This window comes from Acipenser ruthenus, chromosome 7, assembly GCF_902713425.1.
Source record: "Acipenser ruthenus chromosome 7, fAciRut3.2 maternal haplotype, whole genome shotgun sequence".
NCBI lineage: Eukaryota > Metazoa > Chordata > Actinopteri > Acipenseriformes > Acipenseridae > Acipenser > Acipenser ruthenus.
This window is the reverse complement of record NC_081195.1, coordinates 46614799-46636338: the sequence shown is the minus strand read 5'-3', so window position 1 is coordinate 46636338 and position 21540 is coordinate 46614799. Positions and strand designations below refer to the sequence as shown.

General features: G+C 36.0%; 1 protein-coding gene across 16 annotated transcripts in view; it reads left to right on the top strand.

Annotated features, from left to right (window-relative positions):
• LOC117415248 (membrane-associated guanylate kinase, WW and PDZ domain-containing protein 2) overlaps nt 1-21540 on the top strand; it is a 302693-nt gene that overhangs the window by 255965 nt on the left and 25188 nt on the right. For 12 of the 16 annotated variants that reach the window (XR_009329170.1, XR_009329171.1, XM_059027152.1 and 9 more), the window contains 6 exons: nt 5779-5810; nt 8291-8480; nt 13840-13881; nt 17261-17352; nt 17799-17991; nt 20909-21154. Coding sequence is in view for 14 of the 16 variants with exons in the window: in XM_059027152.1 (XP_058883135.1) it covers nt 5779-5810; nt 8291-8480; nt 13840-13881; nt 17261-17352; nt 17799-17991; nt 20909-21154 (795 nt within the window). In the remaining 2 variants the exon portion in view is untranslated. The remainder of the gene's footprint in view (nt 1-5778; nt 5811-8290; nt 8481-13839; nt 13882-17260; nt 17353-17798; nt 17992-20908; nt 21155-21540) is intronic. The other 4 variants (XM_059027163.1, XM_059027153.1, XM_059027154.1 and 1 more) reach the window with 3 other exon arrangements.

The window sequence follows — 21540 nt, the reverse complement described above, 5'->3', positions numbered from 1 at the left end:
TTAACCACTTTGTTATCATCTACTTATGTTCCTGCTCTGACAGACTGTCATAGCCCAAGGAACTAATGATTAAAGTAGCCTGCAGACCTTATACCACAGCTTATAGCACTCAGAGATCTGGAATAGAGCATGGAGACATTTGTGTACTACACAGTTCAAAACTACATAGTGGTGAGATTTAAATACAGTATATGATGACATTTTATAACATTCTGCAACCTGCCATAGCATTCACCATCCCTAAGCATGCAAACGGCCATCCTCTCCCTCATTATGTCTGATTTAATGCATGAATTGCAAACACCCTCATCAGCTCCTACCTACATTATTAAGTGCCCACAAGATAAGTGCAGACAGATGAATTCAGGAGCAATAATTGGGCTCTAAAGGAATTCAATGCAACTTCACATTGATGGAATGATATCGCACTTTTAAAAATGCCAGCTTGTGATCAAGGACTAGTAATAAGCTAACTAGTGGGGAAAGTGAACGGTACTATGTGACAGATAATAATTGTATGTGTGTGCGTGGTATGGCTTTCTGTTTGTTTGGAGTTTCTGTTTCAATAATAATCAGTGTTTGATAGTCGTCTGGCTTCTTAATGAGGCTGTCTTGAACTATAGTATGTATCTGTACAAAACAGAAGCTCTCATTTCTTTTTAGTCTCTGTTCCTGGTCTATTCATTTGAATTTAATTTAACTACACCGCTATATCAAGCACTGCATCTGAGTAATCATGAATTTTAACTAAACAAATGTAAAAAGAAATTAACACTTTTTTTTTTTTTTTTTTACTGGTGCGGAGGTAGGGGGATATTCATGCTAATCCTAAACCCAGTTGTATAAACACCAAAGCACACTATCATGTTTTTGGCTGCTTGTTTTATTGTTCAGTAAAACTCTTGGAATGACATCTAAATACTTTAGTAGTGCTGGAACAAAATAAAGACAAATGGATGCTAGATTAAACAGATGATCAAAAACTGGGGAGATTCGAATTTTTAAATGGAAATGGGGAGAAAAAGTGGTGGGTTTGTTACTATCTGATTTTTTTTTTTTTCAGCAGCACGACGTATACCATTTTTTATGAGTGTGGGGATATTCTGTTACAGTATTTATCACCATAATTTGGAAAGCCAGATCTGTTTTAGGTTGGATTGGTTTTTCAGATGCGAACATTATATGGAAGCAGCTTTGATAAAGTTGGCTGTTGGATTACAGCCTTTCTGGTGAGGTGTCTCCACTGCAGTATTATTAATGGCAATCTGTGAGGGGAAACATGTTTCAAATAGCAAAGAATAAACCTAAGTACTGCAGGTGTTGTTTTTCGAACTTTGAGGTCGCTGCAATAAAAGTACCAGTTAAGGCAGAAAGTCCTTGGAAGTCCAGAAAGTCCTAAAAGTGATCAGTGATCCGTCAGAAAACAGACAAATAACCTGTCACTTTGAGATCTGTGTACTACAAATTATATCCAGAAAGCCATAGTAATGTAAAAGGGGAACAGACAAAGAAACTGAAGTGGGAACAAAATAAATACATTTAAATAGGTTGTACCCTGTATTATTAAAAATTGAATTGTTCTGAAATAGTGATAGAAGTCAATGCTATATAGACTCAAACAATAAGACCATGTTCAGTGCTGAAAGTCATGGTGGATCAGTGTAAGTATGTAGCTGAAATCATTAATGAAACCCAGGCAGCTGCACGATACAAATAATGTCTCATCAAGCATTGCCATCTGGAACTCGGCTGGTTGGTCCTAACTTCATATTTCAGCATGACAATGATCCAAAGCATAATGCTACCCTTGTAAAAAAAAAACAAAAAAAAAAACAATTTGGAATACTAACAAGCCAGCATAACAACATTGTAAGTAATAAACTCTTGCCTGGAGTCCTGTGTGTAAATGTCATTGTTGGCATGGGGGATTATGGTAAAGTTTGGGTTTAATAAAAAACATTTACCCAAAGTATATTATATACTTGTATTTCAGTAGAGATTGTTTTAATAAAACATAAATACAAAGCCGGCTTTGCATATCATGAAGTTTATAAACTAAAGTTTGGGAGAAGGGACGGCCCCTATACATTTCGTCATCTCATTGTAACCTACCAAAAACACAAATACCCATGTAACTTACCCCTCTCTTGCATTTGATTCATTCACATCCCTCCACCTGCTGATCTCCGCCCCAGTAACTTCTCCAAGAACAATCTATTATGTGTCTCCTGCCTCGTCTGGACGACCAGGTGGTGGAACCTACCAAGAAGGTTTGATGCCAGATTCTTTCTTCCATACATCGCATAATCATTAATAAAACATTTAGTTAAACTCAAATTTCTGTGTTGTGACTTTTGTCCTAAACTACTGAAATGGTGATAAACGGCATTTAAAGGGTGTGGATAATTCTACTCTCCAGGAGAGTTGATCAACGATAAAGACTACAAGAATGTATGACTTGCAAACAGGTTTATTTACTGTGCATAGTATAGTACCAGATATGACGTGACGTGTTTCTTTTAAAACTGCATATTTTTAGAACTAGCAAATGACCGGGCATGACAATTCTAAACCTATGGCTGTTACGGTTCTGCAGTGGTCCTGGGCATGTTTAAAAGTCTGCAGTCTTGATTAGTTACAGGATCTTACTGCTGTGGTTCTAGGGTTTATTTCTCCTCGTTTCAGGGGGATTTATGAAGAGGTTTTCACTGGAACAGCTGAAAGTATTTGTCATTGTAATATCAATAGTATTTGGTGATTAAACATGTCCAAATTATCAAATAGAATATTTAAAATGATGGATCAAGCAGTTTGGTAGCCTTCCCTTAGGCTTCTTTATCCTAGCGGTGGACTATATTGCATCATGGATATTTCATTAGCCTAAATACTACCTTACATGAATCAAAAGCAAACCGGGTTTGTGAACTGTTTGTAAAACATGTAAAAGAATAAAAGTGCAGCTGACTTTTTATTTTTTAATTAGGATTTGAGTGCAGGTTTGTGTATTTGTGTAAGTTTCAATATTTAAGTGACTGTAAAATGTTTTAGCGAAATAAAAAAAAAGTTGTATAAATTAAAAATAGGTAGTAGTCTTTATGTGTTAATCGTGCAGTTTGTTAAGTAAAGTGTGTTCATAAAGTTTATTCAAAGCCTTCTTCCTGGCTTTGTTAGAGAAGAGAGCACTGTCCTGTGTTGTTACTGTGCTATGACGTTGCTGAAAGTATTCAGACTGCATACAGTTGTTTGATGTCTTCAACATTGATGTAATTCAAACCAGAGACTAGTTGCTATTGTGGTTACTGTATTGCAGCTGACAGCAAACGCTATTCTCGATTTTAAGTTATTATTTTATTTTTTTAACTTAATTTGCTATACTAAATTGAAATTGATAGACTGAATGTATAGCAGGGAAGCAGACAACATTCAGAAGGCGTGTACTTGAACAGAGATTTTTACTTTCATCAAGCAGAAAAAAGGTAAAGTACATGAATACTGTATTTATGTGATTTCCAGGGGATTGATTTGGAACAGTGATTAACAATGACAATCTTTACCAGAGATTAACGACCTCACATTGACCAATCAGGTTAAAGGAAATCTCCAATCCTTTTTCACGTTTTTATATTTGTATAAAATGAAGCAAAGCCAAAACTTAATCTATTATTATTATTAGTTTATTTAGCAGACGCCTTTATCCAAGGCAAATTACAGAGACTAGGGTGTGTGAACTATGCATCAGCTGCAGAGTCACTTACAACTATGTCTCACCCAGAAGACGGAGTACAAGGAGGTTAAGTGACTTGCTTAGGGTCACACAATGAGTCAATGGCTGAAGTGGGATTTGAACCAGGGACCTCCTGGTTACAAGCCCTTTTCTTTAACCACTGGACCACACAGTCTCCCTATAAAGATATTGCAGTTTATATTACACAAGATATTACACTTTAGCGGTGGCACCAGTAATATATGTTTATCTTTCTTACATTTGGCTACATGGTAACTTAAGAATTGCATCTGCAGTTGTTTTAGAACTTGGTAACAGCATTCCAAGCAGAATACTATAGTTGTAGTTTGCTGTTGTCTGAGACCTTGCTGTATCTTCAGAACAACTCATCAGTTTTTTTTTTTTTTTGTTTGTTTTTTTTTTTAAACTGTATCAGCAACACTTATCATATACTCATAATATAGTTTTTGTATCTGGTCATTGTGACAAAGTTCAGTAGACACTCGCTGTTCCCAACAATCTGTTCTTGATTTAAGATGAATAATCTAGTCTTTGTTTAATGTTTTCTTACTTACCCAAATTAATCAAAAAATCGTTAATTTAAAAAAAAAAAGTTTTTGGTAACTTTAATATATAAAGACAATTGTTTAATAACAACATTACCTGTAGTAGTTTAGTAATATTTAAATTCGCTAGGCTAGCCATTCACAGCTGCTGTCAGCATGTATTTCATTTTCACAGTATGGGTTTAATAATAAATTGGTTTGGACTACAGGTACAGGGGTTTGGTTTTTCTAGAGTCTTCTGCAGGGGATTGTTTGTGATTCAAGGTCAACTTTGAAAATGAGAACAATTATGACCTGCACAGTACACAGGCAAGTGGCAGTGTGTCTTCCCCTGAAAACAGTGTCTTTTAAGCCTGGATTCTGATCAGCAGCCTGCTGGGGGGTAAGCAGGCAAGGTTAAGGGCTCAAGTTACAGTATATATTTTGTGAAATGTACAGTTTTAAATGGTACCAGAATACAATAGAAAATGGCTCTTAATTTAAACCTGGTTCTCAAATCCTTTTTTTCTCAAAGTAAATCAAAACTACATATTAATGTTACTGAACTATCAACAATAGAAACTCTGATCAGGATTTGTAAGATTGTCCATGTCTGCTGTGCAGCCCGTGCCCCACATGGTGAAAGTGTATGTGAAGGTGCTTATTAGCTGAGATACTGATGGCTGGGGACTGCTTTCCTGATTTTGATCTTTGCGTGAGAATTTGTTACGAGATTTTGTTGCGCAAGTTTTAAATGAATGGATGGTGACCTACTTTTATTTTACCTTACTTACAACAGTAACATGTCATTTATATCACTGGTGAGTTATATACAGTATGTGTGTCAATAGTATTCAAAGTCTACATAAATGGCTATGCAGCAGCTTCACAGATCTCCATCAACTGAGAAAAGGAATGCAGAGAATTTGCCTCAGTGTTCTCAGGGAAGCGAAGAGACTTAGGCTGAAATGTATTTTGCACGCTAATTGTAACTTCTTGAGTCACTGTGCTGTGGGTGTTATGAGTTATCCATAGTGGCAGTACATGGCACAAGAGGGATAAGGAGCTTGGCAAATTATTGACAAACATACATCAGGTCTTGTCTGTAGAGAATTGAAACTCCCATCGGTAGCTGGCACTCTGCACTTGATATTTTTGGGTTGTTTCCTTCAGACTTACGTGCTGAGAAGACTGTGCTTGTGGAAAGTTACTCTGAATTTGTGAGGCACTTATCTGCTTTGTATTTGCGTGCGTAGTAAAGCTGCAAGGAAACCCAGGAAGGCAGAGGACTGAAAACCTGTAACCCTTCACTCCCATGTAGCTTTGTGCAGCACCCAGGAGACTCTGCTTCCCTGATCCTGGTCTAGTGTGTGATTGTATGTGGGCATGAGAACTATGTCCTTGAACATTAAATTCAGGTTCAATCTCGCCAATGAGACCATATCAATATTATATATACACAATACTGATGTATAGGCTAAACGTTTTTTTGTGTTTCTACTATTGCAGGTCACTTTTCACCATGGAAGACCTCTAAACAGGTAAAATGCATTGTCTTCCAAACGTAGCTTACTTGTGATTTTAATAGCTGTGTGGTCCAGTGTCGACTGCTAATTAGCTTTGATTAGAATTGCCATTTTCAATAAAATAATCTGTAGAATGTAAAAACCTTGGATTGCTTCTATTACTTAATTGCTGTGCTCCTTCATTATTTTTTCTAAAATGTAACATATATTATGGTGGATAGTAAATTAACTGTTGAAGTCTGTTACAGACATGCAAAAGAAAAAAAAAAACATAAAAATGGTCTAAATGTACATTCACTGATTATGTGAATTTTTAGATGCCGAAATAAGGAGAAAGCACTGTATTAAAGTTAATGTTATTTCAGTCAAATGATTACATTCTTTCTTTTATTACGACTTGAACCAGACTGTTTGGATCCATGCTTTCGACTTAGAAGCACTTAGAAAATGCATGTCAACTAGACTCTTAAGACTCATGGCAGTTACTAGAGAACAGAGTACCTTAAAAAGGTATTGTACCACATGCAAAGCATGACAATATATTGCATTTACTGTAGTCCTTGTGGCATTTTAAAGAGCCAAGACTTTTACATAATTAACTTCTACACTTAAATACAAAAACATATCCTGTCTATATGTATACATTTATTCATATGACAAAATATTATATACTGTTTGTGAGGTTGAATCAAGTTGTTTAAAAAACATTCTAGGAATGTAACATCCTTTAATTTAAAAAAGAGAAAATCAAGAAGGAAAACTGAAAAATATATTAAATATATCCCTAAAGCATTTCTCCTTATAGCATGGCTAGAAATTAAATTACTAGGAAGAAGAAAAGCAGTCTTCAAAGCTAACCTTTTGCAGTAAATAAAGAAACAAACATGCACTCAAGCAAACACATTTATACTGCTAATTAAAAATGCCTCTGTCCAGGGTATTAACTGTTCATGCTCATGTCTAGTGACAGTGCATGAAACTGCCTTTGCTGTAGTCCCCCATCTACTTGGCACCAGAGTTTAGGAGAGAGAAACTATACAACAACTACTACAACAAAAACACTACAATAATCTTACAAACTTGGCACTAGGCACAGAGCTAAGAGACTCAACTTTTATTTTTTTTATTTGTGTTATATTGTCATGAAAGTTACATTATTACTAAAGTTTGCATAATGAGAAATCATAAGTATTCATATACACTATACCTACACTATAGGTAGTTTGCACGAAACATTTTTGTAGGCAGGCTAAGATACTGTACCACTAACCACTTAAATTCCATCCTTTTACACCAGCCATTTGCAGTTGATCATCTAAAGTTCTTTTCTAAAGTGGGAAAAGAATGAAAATTATATGATACATAATATATCCATAGCCACTGATAATAAGTATGAAAATAGTCATTCTACACTGGAACAAAATCTTTCAAGAGTTGATAAACAAGTAGTTAATTTGTCTTTTTTTCATAAATCACATATGCAAAATATCTAATTGATTTCATGCCAGATACTGTACATTGTTTCTTGTAGTGTTTTTTTTTTTTTATGCAGCACTTTGGATAAAAGCATTCATGCATAAACTTTTTTTGCTACAAACCCTTGAGAAAAATACATATGCTTGTATAATATTTGCTTCTGTGGTGGAGATTACTCAGTAAGCCATATTTCAAAGTGCAAAAGCAGCTTCAGAGAGGAATAAAATAATGTGCACGGTTTCAAACATAATGAACTACCCAGAACCCTAATGTAACTTCTTGCAAACTAATACCCATCTGCCACTGGGGTCGAGTTCATCACCTTAATCTCTGAGCATTTAAAGCTGTTATCTATAATTAAGAACACACAGGCTAATACAATAGTAGTGCACACTTTCTTGTGTTTCTATGATATGCTGAAAACTGGATCTAAAGAGTGATGAGACAGAGTTTGGAATTAATGGAGAGCTTCGTTCAAGAGATTCTGTCCACTAGAAATCCTTGCTTTCCCTCCACCCCAATAATTCTAGTCCTCTGCAAAGTGATTGAACTAACATGGATTTTTTTAAGCCATTGAATAGGTCAGTGGATTGGCAGCAGGCAGTGGGGTCTAAAGACCGTCACCTCTGGGTTACAGGCAAAGGCACTTTTATCTGCTTGCTTTAGGAGGGCCTGCATAAAATGAGTTCTGCTTGTGTCAGCTTATCTCCCAATGGCTGGATAGCCATATCCTTAAAGATCATCACAATTGCCACAAGCTCTTATAGGGACCAAATATTGTGAAGGAGCAGTATATGAACAATCCTTTTTCCCCCACTGAGGAACATGTTCTGTGTATGGTAAGGTTAAGACACATTGCAGGGGAAGATAATGAGAAGACATCAGTGATCAGTGTCAGACTGGCACTTTTGCTGAGCACCCAACTCAACACACATTTCACACAATAATGTAATGGATCTCAGATTAGAAGCAGTTTATTCAGAGAAAAAAATAACAAATGAATCCCAATGTGTTTGCAGGTGTTGGAGCAGTGGGATATCCAAGGCAGCCCCCAGACCAGCTTATCTGCTCCAGTTATACGACAGAACGTTCCCTTCCCACCAAACTTCCATAGGGCTTCATTCCCAGACTCAGCCGATGGGTTTGATCCAAGAAAACCTGACCCCTATGACCTGTATGAGAAGTCGAGAGCTATCTATGAGAGTAGGCGTAAGTAACAACCATGATTTAATTTTAATGTCAAATAGGTATTCATAATTTAGCACCCTCCCACTGCACCCCTCAGTTGTTAATGTGACCATGCTGACATAACATTTGTGGTTGTCACATCTGATTTAACACAGAATAATCCTTCTGAGTGCCTGTTTAAACAGCTTCAGGCACAACTGTTTGCTGTAAGCACAGTTACACCTTTTTGAAATATCAGGGATCTCTGTTTTTAACTCTTGGCCCCCCGTCAGGAAGGTCAGAGTCCCAGAAGCAAAAGGGAAATGCATTGCATTCATTTAAATCAGAGCCTAAGGTATTACAGAGCTCTTATCTGGTTTTGATATTTTCCATTATAAAGTTTTTGAAAATTAATTGGTTAAAATGTTGTTTCTCTTATTTACTTATGGTATGTTTCAACCTGATAGTTCCTCACCAGAGTTTATAAACGTGCAGCTGCTCCGCTATTTTATGGGAATATGGCATGCTGGGAAAAAGTAAGCACCGTTAGTGCAGGTGGAGTGAATTTGCTGTTTTAGTCCCCACTTAGCCAAACAAAATATGAATACATTTAGCAAACAAAAAATTATTAAACTATGCAACAACCATACACGTAAGGCCCCTATTCTCATTGTTTACACATTATTTTGCAGCAATGTTTGGGTCTAGTTGTAGCAGGAATTTGTGATGGGCATTGTTAGAAGCTAGGGATTGAAAGGGAGTAGACATCCTCTAGTGTAGAGCCAGTTTACAGCTGCACTGTGGATAAAAGGATTAATTCATTTCTGACAATCAAATTGTTAATGAGCATAAACTTTGTCAGAACTATGTAGAGGCCATCTTTAATTAAAACATTTTTTAAAGAATTATTTCCTGATTCAGCAAACCCTTCAAACATTTTGAAAAACATATCTGACTTCAGTTAGAGTAATGGATACCAGGAAACGAAACAGTAAAGCCTCTAAAGGAAATGGTCCCAACTACCCACCCAGGCTGGTTGAACAATCCCATCCATCCATGAGATATTGAGCCAAGAACACTGCAGTGATCATCAAGAAATGCTGAATAATCTCATCTCAACACATTGTGTATAGTGGTTGGATTAATATTACTCATCCATGATATTGATGGAATTTGTATGTGGAACAGTGGGACCAGCATAATGCTCTCCCCAAGTCACTGGCCTGTAATCAAGCGTGTCCATTGATACAGTACAATGGAACAAACTGGCTTCCAAAAGAACACAGATCAATACTTCTGAAGGATCCAGCTTTTTCCTATTGAAGTCTTTATAGGAAAGAAGTGATCCTCTGGAGTAAAGAAGAAATGAGGATGACATGGCAACACAAACAAATGATGTATTGGTATTACTATACATGCATTTGGGAATGATAGTGACTATTGTAGTGGAGCTAAAATTATTGAAACAACAAAAGAAAAACATCTCTATACACACTGAGATGGGTTATGTTCTATGGTATTTCCCCCCTGGTGTGTAAGTATTTATTTATTTTTTTAACAGAAATTGGTGTCCAATGAAGGCCACACACGCCACGCAAGTCAAACGGGAAGTTTTCATTTGAGGGCATAGTCTAAAAATATATTTAAACCCTTCGTGGGATTGGAAGGTGGGAGATCTGCATCACATACAGTAGACAGCCCACTCAGCTCACAAATGCTTCTGTGCCCTCTGGTCAAATAATTTATACTATACTTGCAGAGACAATAATCCTACCAGTAACAGATAATGAAAATGTGCATAATATTCAAAAATTTGAAAAACAGCCTGGAAATGTTAAAAAAAAAACCTCAAGTAGGAAACTATCAGTTACCCGTAATTAGTCTTGATTCAGTTAGTCTGAATTATTTTTCTGTCCTGTACACTTATTAATTACACTGTACCATACATATTTTAAAAACATTTAATAAGAGAGCAATATTTAAATGACTGCAGCCCACTAAAGAGGCTGAAGGTCCAGCATCCGTGAATAACTGCATTGGGAAACAGCGCTAGGTGCATTTCCACAAGTACCTCATTATATGGGGTGTGTGTGTGTGTGTGTGTGTGTGTGTGTGTGTATTGTGATGGATTGCCTTCTAGTCACAGATCTTGTCTTCTTTAAACAAAGACTTGACAGCCAGAATGCGTTGAAACGCTGTAGCGTGTGTTTATTTTGTGTATTTTCAGTACACAAAATGAATAGAAACGAAACAAAAGCCTAACCCGTTTTCGGGCCCTACCTAAACAGGTGTTGATACTATCTGAATACCCCAGTTTAATTTTGAAACCCAAAACACTTTACCTTATGTACTTATTTGTTTACCATCCCGTTTGTTTACATTCTTTTCCATCTTTTATGAGTTTTTATTGACCAATCCCTTACTATATATATATATATATATATATATATATATATATATATATATATATATATATAGTAAGTATGTGTGTGTGTGTGTGTGTGTGTGTATTCATATATAATGCATTTCATTCTCTTTTGCTTGTAATTTTTAGACCCTCGTTGTAAAAGATTCGGGGCATGTTTTAAAAGTGTTTACTCCAGTGTTTAATTAACACTAATTATTTTGAGAAAGGAGAACTAGAAACCAATGCAATATGTAGAAATCCTAATAAGAAACTAAAACAATTATTTGACAATCATTACAATGAAGATGTTCTTTGTTGTCTATTTTCCAAACGATTTAAGTGATATAATTCAAGCTCTCTTAAGCACCCTCAAGTTTTTGGTTTTGAGTTTTGTTACGTAACCGTTTCAATCTAGTTATTTAAACACTGGGTAAATGCATTGAAACATATGCCCTCTTGGTTTCAAATTATTATAGATTTATATCTAAAATTGGGTAAGTCATCTTTTTGGACTCCAAAAACAAGCATGTGAATGTTTTACTCATCATAGTCCAATAATTACATTTACAAACAGGGACTTAGTGTGCAGTATCCTCAACCAGGATTCATGTGTGGCTTTGCTGTAGATATATAAGGAAAAAGAACATTAGGCTCAGTTCGTAAGGTGACCTTTATCAAAGACGACGGGGATGTCAGGAGAGGTTTTGTCAACTCATCTCAAAATCCACTTCTTGGGTTGAGTTAGCTGTGGTGTGCATAATAAAACACTGTTTCAAACATCACTGCTTTGGAACATGGTGTTATTTAGATATAAAAAGTGTTTATACACACAATTATCAGAGGGGGAAGAGGGACCTGGCAGTTTATTCTAATGGAAAGTGACACATGCACATTTAATTAAAGATGTACTAGTTTTCTTTTTCCTCTCTGCAAATTAGTGTCAAATGGAAAGGAAAGAATTTTAGATTTAAATAATGATCCTAAAGATGGGGTTCGCTTTATACCAACAGAATTCAGGCAGTGTTTGACCCAAGCAGCAGACCTGGGATAAATATGTAATATGAAAAGTTACTATTATTTGAAAACATTTAAATATGGTTTGTGAAAAGCAATTATTATTTGAAAATATTTAAATACGAGTAAAGTAGTTGAAATACATTGAAATACATATGTACATAAATATGTAACTGTAACATACAGCAGCCTAATTGTTATCCTGCATTCTAAGCAGGTGAAGCCTTGTCCTTGTTAACCACTCAGTTATCTTTTGGAAACTGCTGTATTTCAATAAGAATTAATTTGATCAATTAATTGAAATAGTTGAGTATTTTATTTCAGTGGATAAATATTTGAAAACAATTAAATATCTTTAACCACTGGTTTAATTGCCTGTTTTGAAGTTATTGAATTGAACATGTTTAGCATTTTCCTCGTTAAAAATCCACCTCAACCACAATGTAGTAATTGCAAGACTTGGTACATAATTATACATTTAGGATAATAATTAGGTTTTAGTTTTTGATTATTCATTAACTATTTAGGAATAGTTGAAGATAAAAATATTTTTTTCTAATAACTTACATATATTAAAATATTTTCAAATAGTATTTGTTTTAATGCAATTAATATTTGAATATTTAAAAACAAAATTGATTTATTCGAGCATATATATTTAAATATTTCAACTATTTGAAATAGTTGGTGTTTACAAATAAAATATCAAATACAACTATATTTGCCCCAGGTCTGCAAAACAGTAATAGCACTGTGCATCAAATTGTTTGCAATCAATAAAACAGCACTTGTGATGACAGTGCCCATGTTACTTTCTGTAGTAATTACTGAATAAGTGTTGTTATAGTAACATTGCACTATGGTAATTATTGCGGTATTACATTGTACTGGTGCATGGCTAAATGTGGGTATGTGTTCTGTAAGCCAAACTTCTTACCCCTTCCTTGCCAAGGAATACTACAATAATTACCCAGTACATCAATTACACTATATTTACAAAATTATATTTGTTTTTTTGGCTTTAAAAGATGGTGTGTTTGAGGAACACCTAGGTCAGCTGTTCCTCGTAGTAGCATTCAATATTGACATTGGCTTAAGGTGGTGGTATAGACTGCGGTTGGAGGTATATTGCTTCTTGATGTTTCAGTTAGTATCCCTTCCTTTGTTTAAATTAATGAGGTAAAGTTTGATATTAATTGAGGATTCATACTAAATATTTAGAAGCAAGAGATATAACAGACCTATACAGCAGCATTATTAGAGTACTTTTTTTGCAGAACAGAAGGAAATGAAGGCTTTGTGCTTTTCAGTTATTATTAAAAGAATACACATTGTCTCTTTTTTTTTCCCAAACTATGATTATTGTAAATGACGATGACTTAAAGAGAAAAATTGAATTTTAGCATCCACATTTCTAAGTTTTAAGTGAAGAACTTGGATTATATGGTCTTTTCTAGTGGGCAGAAGTGTGACTGTAAAACACAGCCCACACACTATATTAGAAAAAACATGTTTATTTGGGGTGCTTTAATATTCCTCATATGAAAGAGATACATCTACTACTTTTTTCATTATTATTGTAGTGCAGGGCAAATAAACTTGCTGTTATCTCACCTCTAAAACCATTGATATATTTTGTATGTGTATCGATCTTTATGCATGTATATTTATATTGTAGAAAAGTAATTGTAATAAGAATTAACAGAATGCTCAGACAAGGTACTACAGTATAAATGCTGTTAGGAGTTGTTACCTGGACACATCAAACTACCTTTTAAGCCACTTACAAGACTTTGATAACTCAAGCAAAAACGTACTTGCACTAGTGACTTCCGTTGATTCTGGCATACCATATTGCTTTTATTGATGCACTCAAAGAATACAAAAACAAAACATGTAGGTTTGTTCTGTTATCCTTATAGTATGTACAGGACAATCTATAACACGTTTTATGATTAATTTCACATTTTTCTAATTCAGAGCAAGGCCCACCAAGGATGGCATTTCGAATGGATTCTTCCGGCAAGTATCCCAGTACTTTTATTTTTTCTTAAATCACTGTTGGTGGAAATAAGCTATCACAAATAATGTAGCATAATTGAGTTCAAATGTTAACGACACCTATGTACATATTTTTTGGTGGAATAAGGACAGAACCATATTTGTCTCACAACATAATTATACAGTAATTGTTCCTCAAAAGATCTAGACATGTCAGCAGGTGGTACTTTTATCAATCTCATACTTCATACAGACATACTGTATTCAGGGAGCTAATCACAGTTCAAGCTGTGATTAGTTCCTTCAGGATGTCTTTGGTATAAAATAGGAAATGCATTTATAAAAGCAACTGCTTATGATTCTGATCTTTTTGATGGAATACTTGTTCATTTTTATTAATTTTACTTATTAATATGTAAATGCTGCTGAAACTTTGAGCTTCAAAGATCATAGACTTTTTTGATACGCATATAGATTTTCATTTTATGCTTTTACTGTATTTAAAAATCCTGCGTTTAAAATTGCTGATGTCTTTTTTCCATAATCTTTCTTACTTTTGAATTGTTGTCATGCCATATGTAAAGATGTTTCACATTAAGGGCCGGACCAAATCAGAACTTTGACAACCCGCTAATCGCACTTAACAAAACTGTATTTAATAGCATTTTCTTTTTTTTGTAAGTATCTTATTTCTTCTACTCATGAAAAGAAAACACTATTAAATACAGTTTTGTTAAGTGCGATTAGCGGTTTGTCAAAGTTTTGATTTGGTCCCAGCCTAAGTATATACATTGTGAACTACCTTCCCATGGGAAAATACTCCCCTACAGGCTTGAGCAATCGGTTTCTGTGTTTTATTCTGTGTGGTCATGCAAGTATGTACAGTACAACATACAGAATCTCAAAAATAATAATAGATTGCACAGATGCCAGTTTGTAATGCAGTTGTGAAAGACCTTTTAGCACAAAACATAAAATTGACCTAGTTTGGTTGTCCTAGAATCCTGATAGGCAACAAGATTTTAACACTGTCTCATAGGTCATAGTGCAGATGGTATAATAAACAGTATTTAATTCTGCAAAGAGAAGATATGATCTCAACTACGCTTGCCATCCCATATAATCCATACAGTTAAAACATTTAATGTACTGAAAGGAAAAGCTCTAAATACATAGAAAAGTGATATCCCTTTATTCAACCTCTTTATTCAAACTCCTAATTCATTGTGCTTAAACAGATGCTGCTAATTATACAAGATCTACTGTATAGGTCCTGTATAATACTATTGTACTGTATTGACCCACATTCACTCCACCTTGCAGATCAAAGTATTTCTCAAAATGTTCCATAAACTGTGGCATCTGCATCAAGTGATTTTTTTGTATCACTATATAGATTAGTTTTAGATTACTGGATGTAAATAGGTCAGAGTACTCCAGAAGGATGCTGTTAAGTCAATGCCATTCTTTAGGGTCCTCATTCAAAATGTGAACCTTTATGCACTGATCATGTCCATCTGATCATCTGTCCAATTGTCCGCCCCTCTGTCTGTTCCATTGTATCTACCACAAGGTTCAGAACGTGAAAGAGCTTGCAACCCAAGATTATCAGGACCCTCTGTACAGTATGTGTGTGCACTGGTTTTGTCATGATACAAGCAAAAACTGATAAAGCTCAACAAAAAGTCAATTTTTAATTTATTTTTTTATTATTTTGTTTTTTTTTTACATGCCATTCATTGAAAATATGCCACCCTACCAAATTGACATTAGTAATGGTTCTCCATTTTCAGTCCACTTTGTATTGATTTTGGGGCAGATGCCTTAGCTGAGGCTCAAACCCTCTTATCATTTGCACTGCTGTCTTGCAATTTTAATCACATGACTATCCATGCATATTTGTTGTGATAGTGCTCCATTCTCAGTAATGTTAATGCTAGGGATTTAGTACTCTATAGACTCTTTAGAGGTTTATCACAGTGGAAATGTCAGTCTGGTTCTACATATAAAGCTAATAAGCTGATCTATCTCATTCTTTCTCTTTCTTCCTCGTTGTAGTCACGTGATTTGCTTGCCCTCCTCCTCTCTCTCACTCTATCCTCCCCTATTCCCTCCTTGCTCTCTCAGTGGGGAAAAGCTAGCAAAGGCCAAACAGCTGTTTTATTTTTAGCAGGAAGACTGAGTGAGGCGAACAGATCCTGCCGGCCCTCAGTAATAAAGCACAGTGCTGTTGTTTAATTAAAATGTAGAGAGGGAGTTCATGCAGAAGGATTTTAATTGACATGTTTACTGCTTCATCCAGCATGCCAAATTACTGCACTAAAACATTGTGTTTGTACCTTCATCTTGCTTGACTTGTGTAAACCCCAGTAGAAAACAACTTTAACACATTGGCTTAGAAGGTTCACCATCATGCTCACAGGAACTAATGTATCTATTTCTTTTAGCACATTAACCATGTATTAGCATATTTGCCATACAGTTTTTTTTTTTATGTAAATCTGACAGACAAACAAAAAAAAGTCGGTTTAATTCAGTTTAAAATGATACTTTTAAATTGTGTCTCCAAGCCAGTTGTAATGCATTACAAACAGTTGCATTCCTGGGGATATGCTATGGATTTGTACTTTCCTGCCTGGAATGCCAAACAGACTGCCATTTTGGTGCTGCTCATTCATCAATCTCCTGTTTTAAGTCTTAATTTAAAGGTCACAATTTATTCATCAAGAATAACAGCATCCAAGAACACCTCTAATTTATGGGGACAACCTGAAGTACAAAAATATCAGCAGTATATAAAATAGCCCATAATCTAAAGTATTTCTTGTAGATTCAAATAGATTAAGTGAACCACTACGATATGTTCTGTATGTTCGAAAAACAATTTCCAGTTAATATGTTAGTATAGAAACCAAATGTTACAGGCCAGACTAGAATTTCACAAGGGTGAACCTAACCTTTAAAATAAATACCCCTCCACTTTACAATCTTCTCTTGATTGACTGACTATGCTCCTAATGAAATAATCTTTTCAATTAAAGTAATTTCATGAGTCTGAAATTCAAAAAACAGGCACCACCAGCGCTCATTAAGTGTAAACTGCATGCACCAAAATAATTCAGCCCGAGTGCAGCTGTGTTTCAAAAACTAAAACAACTGCAAAACAGTTTTTGTACAGCTTTCCATTACACTGAACTGCAAAAGAAGAGAATTCTATTACAGTAGCATGCTCTGCCTGTCCGCACATGACCACCAACATGTAGTATTTTGATACTGTATCCAGTGTTTCACAGCTGTTATTCACATGGCTCACTGTGTGACTGACATTGACCAGCCAAGCCATTGTCAGTACTGTAGGTGGTCAGTCTTTCATTATATGTGTGTCTTTTCCCCATATCAGGTCCTGATTACCGGGAATTGGATGTCCATCTCCGAAGGCAAAAGTCAGGGTTTGGCTTCAGGATCCTGGGTGGAGATGAGCCTGGACAGCCAGTGAGTAAACAACTGAGTGTGGTCATGGAAAGATGATGGCTAGAAAAAATGTATACAGTATATTATACATCAATACACAATGTCATTAATTATTTCACTTCTTGAAATACTAAATGATATTCTAACAAAAATATTTTGGCCAAATGTTAAGCAATCATTTTTTGTTAAAAAAAATAAATAAATAAAAATTGGCAACATACTATAGGCCTTTAGTCATACCGATGATCATTACCTTATTTTTTTATTTACCTATACACTGAAAAAATCTATTTTGCCATCTACAGTATCTGTCTATCCATTCATACACTCATTCAACCACCTATCCATCTTGCTATTAAATCATTCATGCGTTCATCAAATGACTTAAGCTATCCATCTAACCTTCCAATTAAAGTGTACAGATATTGTTTTATATAGTGACAGGCTAACATTGGTTTATGTTTCAGATTGTAATTGGAGCAATAATAGAGAAGAGTTCAGCCGACAGAGACGGACGACTGCGGCCTGGGGATGAACTGCTGTTTGTCGATGGGATCCCAGCTGCTGGAAAGACTCACCGATACGTCATCGACCTCATGCATGGAGCTGCACGAAATGGGCAAGTCAACCTCATTGTGAGAAGAAAAGTGCAGTGTGTGGGTAAGTGATTGAAAGACACTTCACTAGCGGTTTTTATTGTTGCAAAAAGGTGATTGTCAGCACTCTGAACCAGCACGGTTGTCTGATTGGGCAGGTGAAGTCAGATTAATGAAACTAAGGCTGAAAGATCAATTATAATATTCCACACCAAATCCATGTTTACACCGTAGTGTCTATGTACAGTACGGTATAAACTAATAGACCTCTACACTGCTAGCTAACCAAAAGCTGAATAAAATGTGAGTTTAAAGCATGGATTAAAAAAATTATGGTGATTATTGCAAAAATGGACAGTGAACAAGTGGATGAGAGTTGAACAGCCTGGCACTGTAGCTTTATAATCAAGTTTTGTCATTGGCTGAACAATTTTTTTAAAAGCCGGTCAATATATTTATATATCTTATATATCTTACAGCATTAACCTTATGGATAATGATCTTATTTTGCTTCAACTGTACATTTTTGTTCCCATCTGTGTTCTTTCTCTGTTTTTCTTGTTCTAACTGAATCCTGCTTTTTTAGATCGCTTTATACTTTCAATTGAAATTATATACATGCCCAGGTGTAAGTGGTGTAGTAAATGAAAAGAATGTCCAGGCAGTATTTCTCCCAAAAAACAGTCTGTGTATTTTAATAATAAAAATAATAATAACAAAAAGCAATCTGCCCCTTTACCAACAGTGGTATTGGGGAGTACACATCGGGCTTTCAACCCAAAAACAAAACAAACAAACTGGACTTTGTCCGTCCCCCGTCCTCCGTGCACGGCAGTGTGCGTGCTCGGGTCCTGGGAAGCGTGGTGCCAGTGAGTGTGGTGCTGTGCTGTGCAGGGAAGTGCTCTCGTGACTGCTGGTGGTAGACCTAGCTCCGCAGCTCACTCCTCCTCTCCAACAAAAAACACAAACCCCAAAAACAAAAAGATAAACAGTACAGGCTTCGGCCATCTGTACACGTCAGCGCAAGACGGCGTACTGACGTAGCTGCTTCCCCTTTGTACCCACAAAGCCCTCCCTGCAATCAACCCGTTGCCATGGTTTCTCCAATAGAGGGCCGTCCCGCAGCTGATTGAAATAGAGTCTTTCCGGGTACGTGCATCTACGCGCTCCCCCTAATATGGTCACCTTCCGGTTTCCGCCTACCGTCAAGGCGGTCCATCTAGGAGGCAGCATACCACCGTCCTTACACAGCGTCCTTTCTGATCGGGAGGGAGATTTACAACATTGACCCTTTCTCTCTTTATCACACCAAGACACCCTGATGTTTGTCTAGATCACATATGTGAGCTAAATTGTTCAAGGTTCTGTATTTAATACTGTTTTCTGGCTTGAGCATATAACTCTTTTTAACATGAACACAATTTCATCTAACATAAAATACCCCCACACACAACATTAATTCAATGCAAATAAAAACAAGCAAACAAAAATATTCAACATAAACATACTTGATATAATTGCTTCCCGTTAATCATTATTCATTATTACACAACGGCAAACAGTTGGCATGTCCTGCAATATGTATACTGTACAATAGGAACATAATGTATTAAAAAAACAATCCTGACTTCCAGTCTACACTTTGTAGCTACCACCTAGTTTAGGGTTTTTGAAAGCGTGGTGTTTTATACGCATAAAAATACACATATGCGCAAGCCCTCAGGGAAAAAAAAGAGTTTCACTCTAGTCATTGTTAAACGAGTCCTCATTTCTTTTTTTTTTTTTGCTTTGATAGTTGCCATTTTAATTTGCTGGGCCCGAATTTATTTAATGTATCTCTCAGAGTCTTCAACACTATGCTTCCCGTGATCAACGAATGCTGTACGAAAATGAAGGGTGTAGCTAACCCCAGTCCTTCACGTTCTATTGGCTCTCACATTTTACTCAATCATACACACCAAATCCTGTTGCAGCAGCATTGAGGAAACAATACGCTTCTGCAATATGACTGGATATGACATATGCCAATAAACTGAAATCTGGTCATGTGAACACAATCCCTGCCAGGCAGTGCAGTGCATGCGGTTCAGCAGCCGCTAAAGAGAAAGAGGGAAAAAAGAAAAAAAAGGGACTGTCCCAACCATATAGAGACTGGTGACATATATGGTAATATACTGCAGAACAGTGTCAAGCAAACATTCATTAATGCAAAACTGCCATTAAAAATGCTAGTGCATTTTGCATTCAAAATTCAGCATGTCTGATTTTTAAAGCCATGAATATAGTGACATGCATGCCCACTGATCTATTTTAAACCAGATCATGTGATTTTGAGCTCATTGATGGTGATACAATATCAAAAGCAACTATATTTTAGTGTAATGAGCAGTGACTGAATCATTTCTGTATATCCTATATCTTCCCCAGCTGTTTTAATGCAAGCATATTTTCTGCTCTCTTCATTGATTTAAAAGCCAGCCTCTGGTCACTGGCAGCCAGACAGGCAACTTTCTTTCTTTATGTGCTCTATTTATGCAAAAGAATGCTCTTCTTTTGAAAACATGACAGCAGGAAAATGAGATCCTCTTTTGTTACCAACTGTGGCATTTAGTTTGGAATTGATTTTGAAAATTCTTAATGAATTTCTGTTTCAGTGTGTCTTCTCTGGGTCAAAGGGATTTTTATCTTCTGTACATGTTATGAATCTGGGTAATATTAGGTTTGTTAGGTGACATACAGATGTTGGTACCTATGACAGTATATTCCATCCTGCAATACAGCACCACCTAGTGTATGGGAAGAAGTAGAACAGGTTTATGTAAAGTAATTGTTCTGTTGTAGTCCCTTTCCATAACAGTGTGTTATTGTGTCTGTATTGAATAGTTGTGTTTTAAGTGTCAGTTTTGAAGGGTGGGAGGATTGTGGGCAGTTATGCCTGTCTGTGGCTGCCTGAAGGGTAACAGTCTATAATATTGTTCTAGGTGAGCCATGCCCTGAGAATGGCAAGAGCCCTGGGTCTGTCTCCACACAACACAGCTCCCCAAGAAGTGACTTTGTTACCTATCCCAACAACACAAAGCAAGCTACCGCAGGAGCTTCACCACCAGAGGGCTTTGTGTCCCAGAGTTTACAAACGAATGATGTCATCATCCACCGCAAGGAGAATGAGGGCTTTGGCTTTGTAATCATCAGTTCGCTAAACAGACCTGAGACTGGATCTACAATCAGTGAGTTAAAATTTAAATACAATATAATATGAACCATTTTTATGAAATATCCCTCAGTGTTTTCTTTTTTTTTTTATTGAGAACGAGATTTCTCCTATGGAAGAGCATCTTAGAACCAAGGAAACTTACCAAAAGCAACATTCACTACAGTCCCATAACTACAGCAGTTCAGACTGTAAGCCACTGGGATGATGATAGAATAATAAGTAATAGTAGTGTTGATATTACAGTGTATATCACAATATGAGTCCTTCAAAAAATGACAATTTTATTAACAAAGCCTTGAATTCTTTTTCACCTTGGTGAAAGTAGGACATTCTCTGGTTTTTGTACCATTAAATATTGAGTGCCTTTCTGAGAAGTTGGCAGAAGCCCAGGATTTAAAA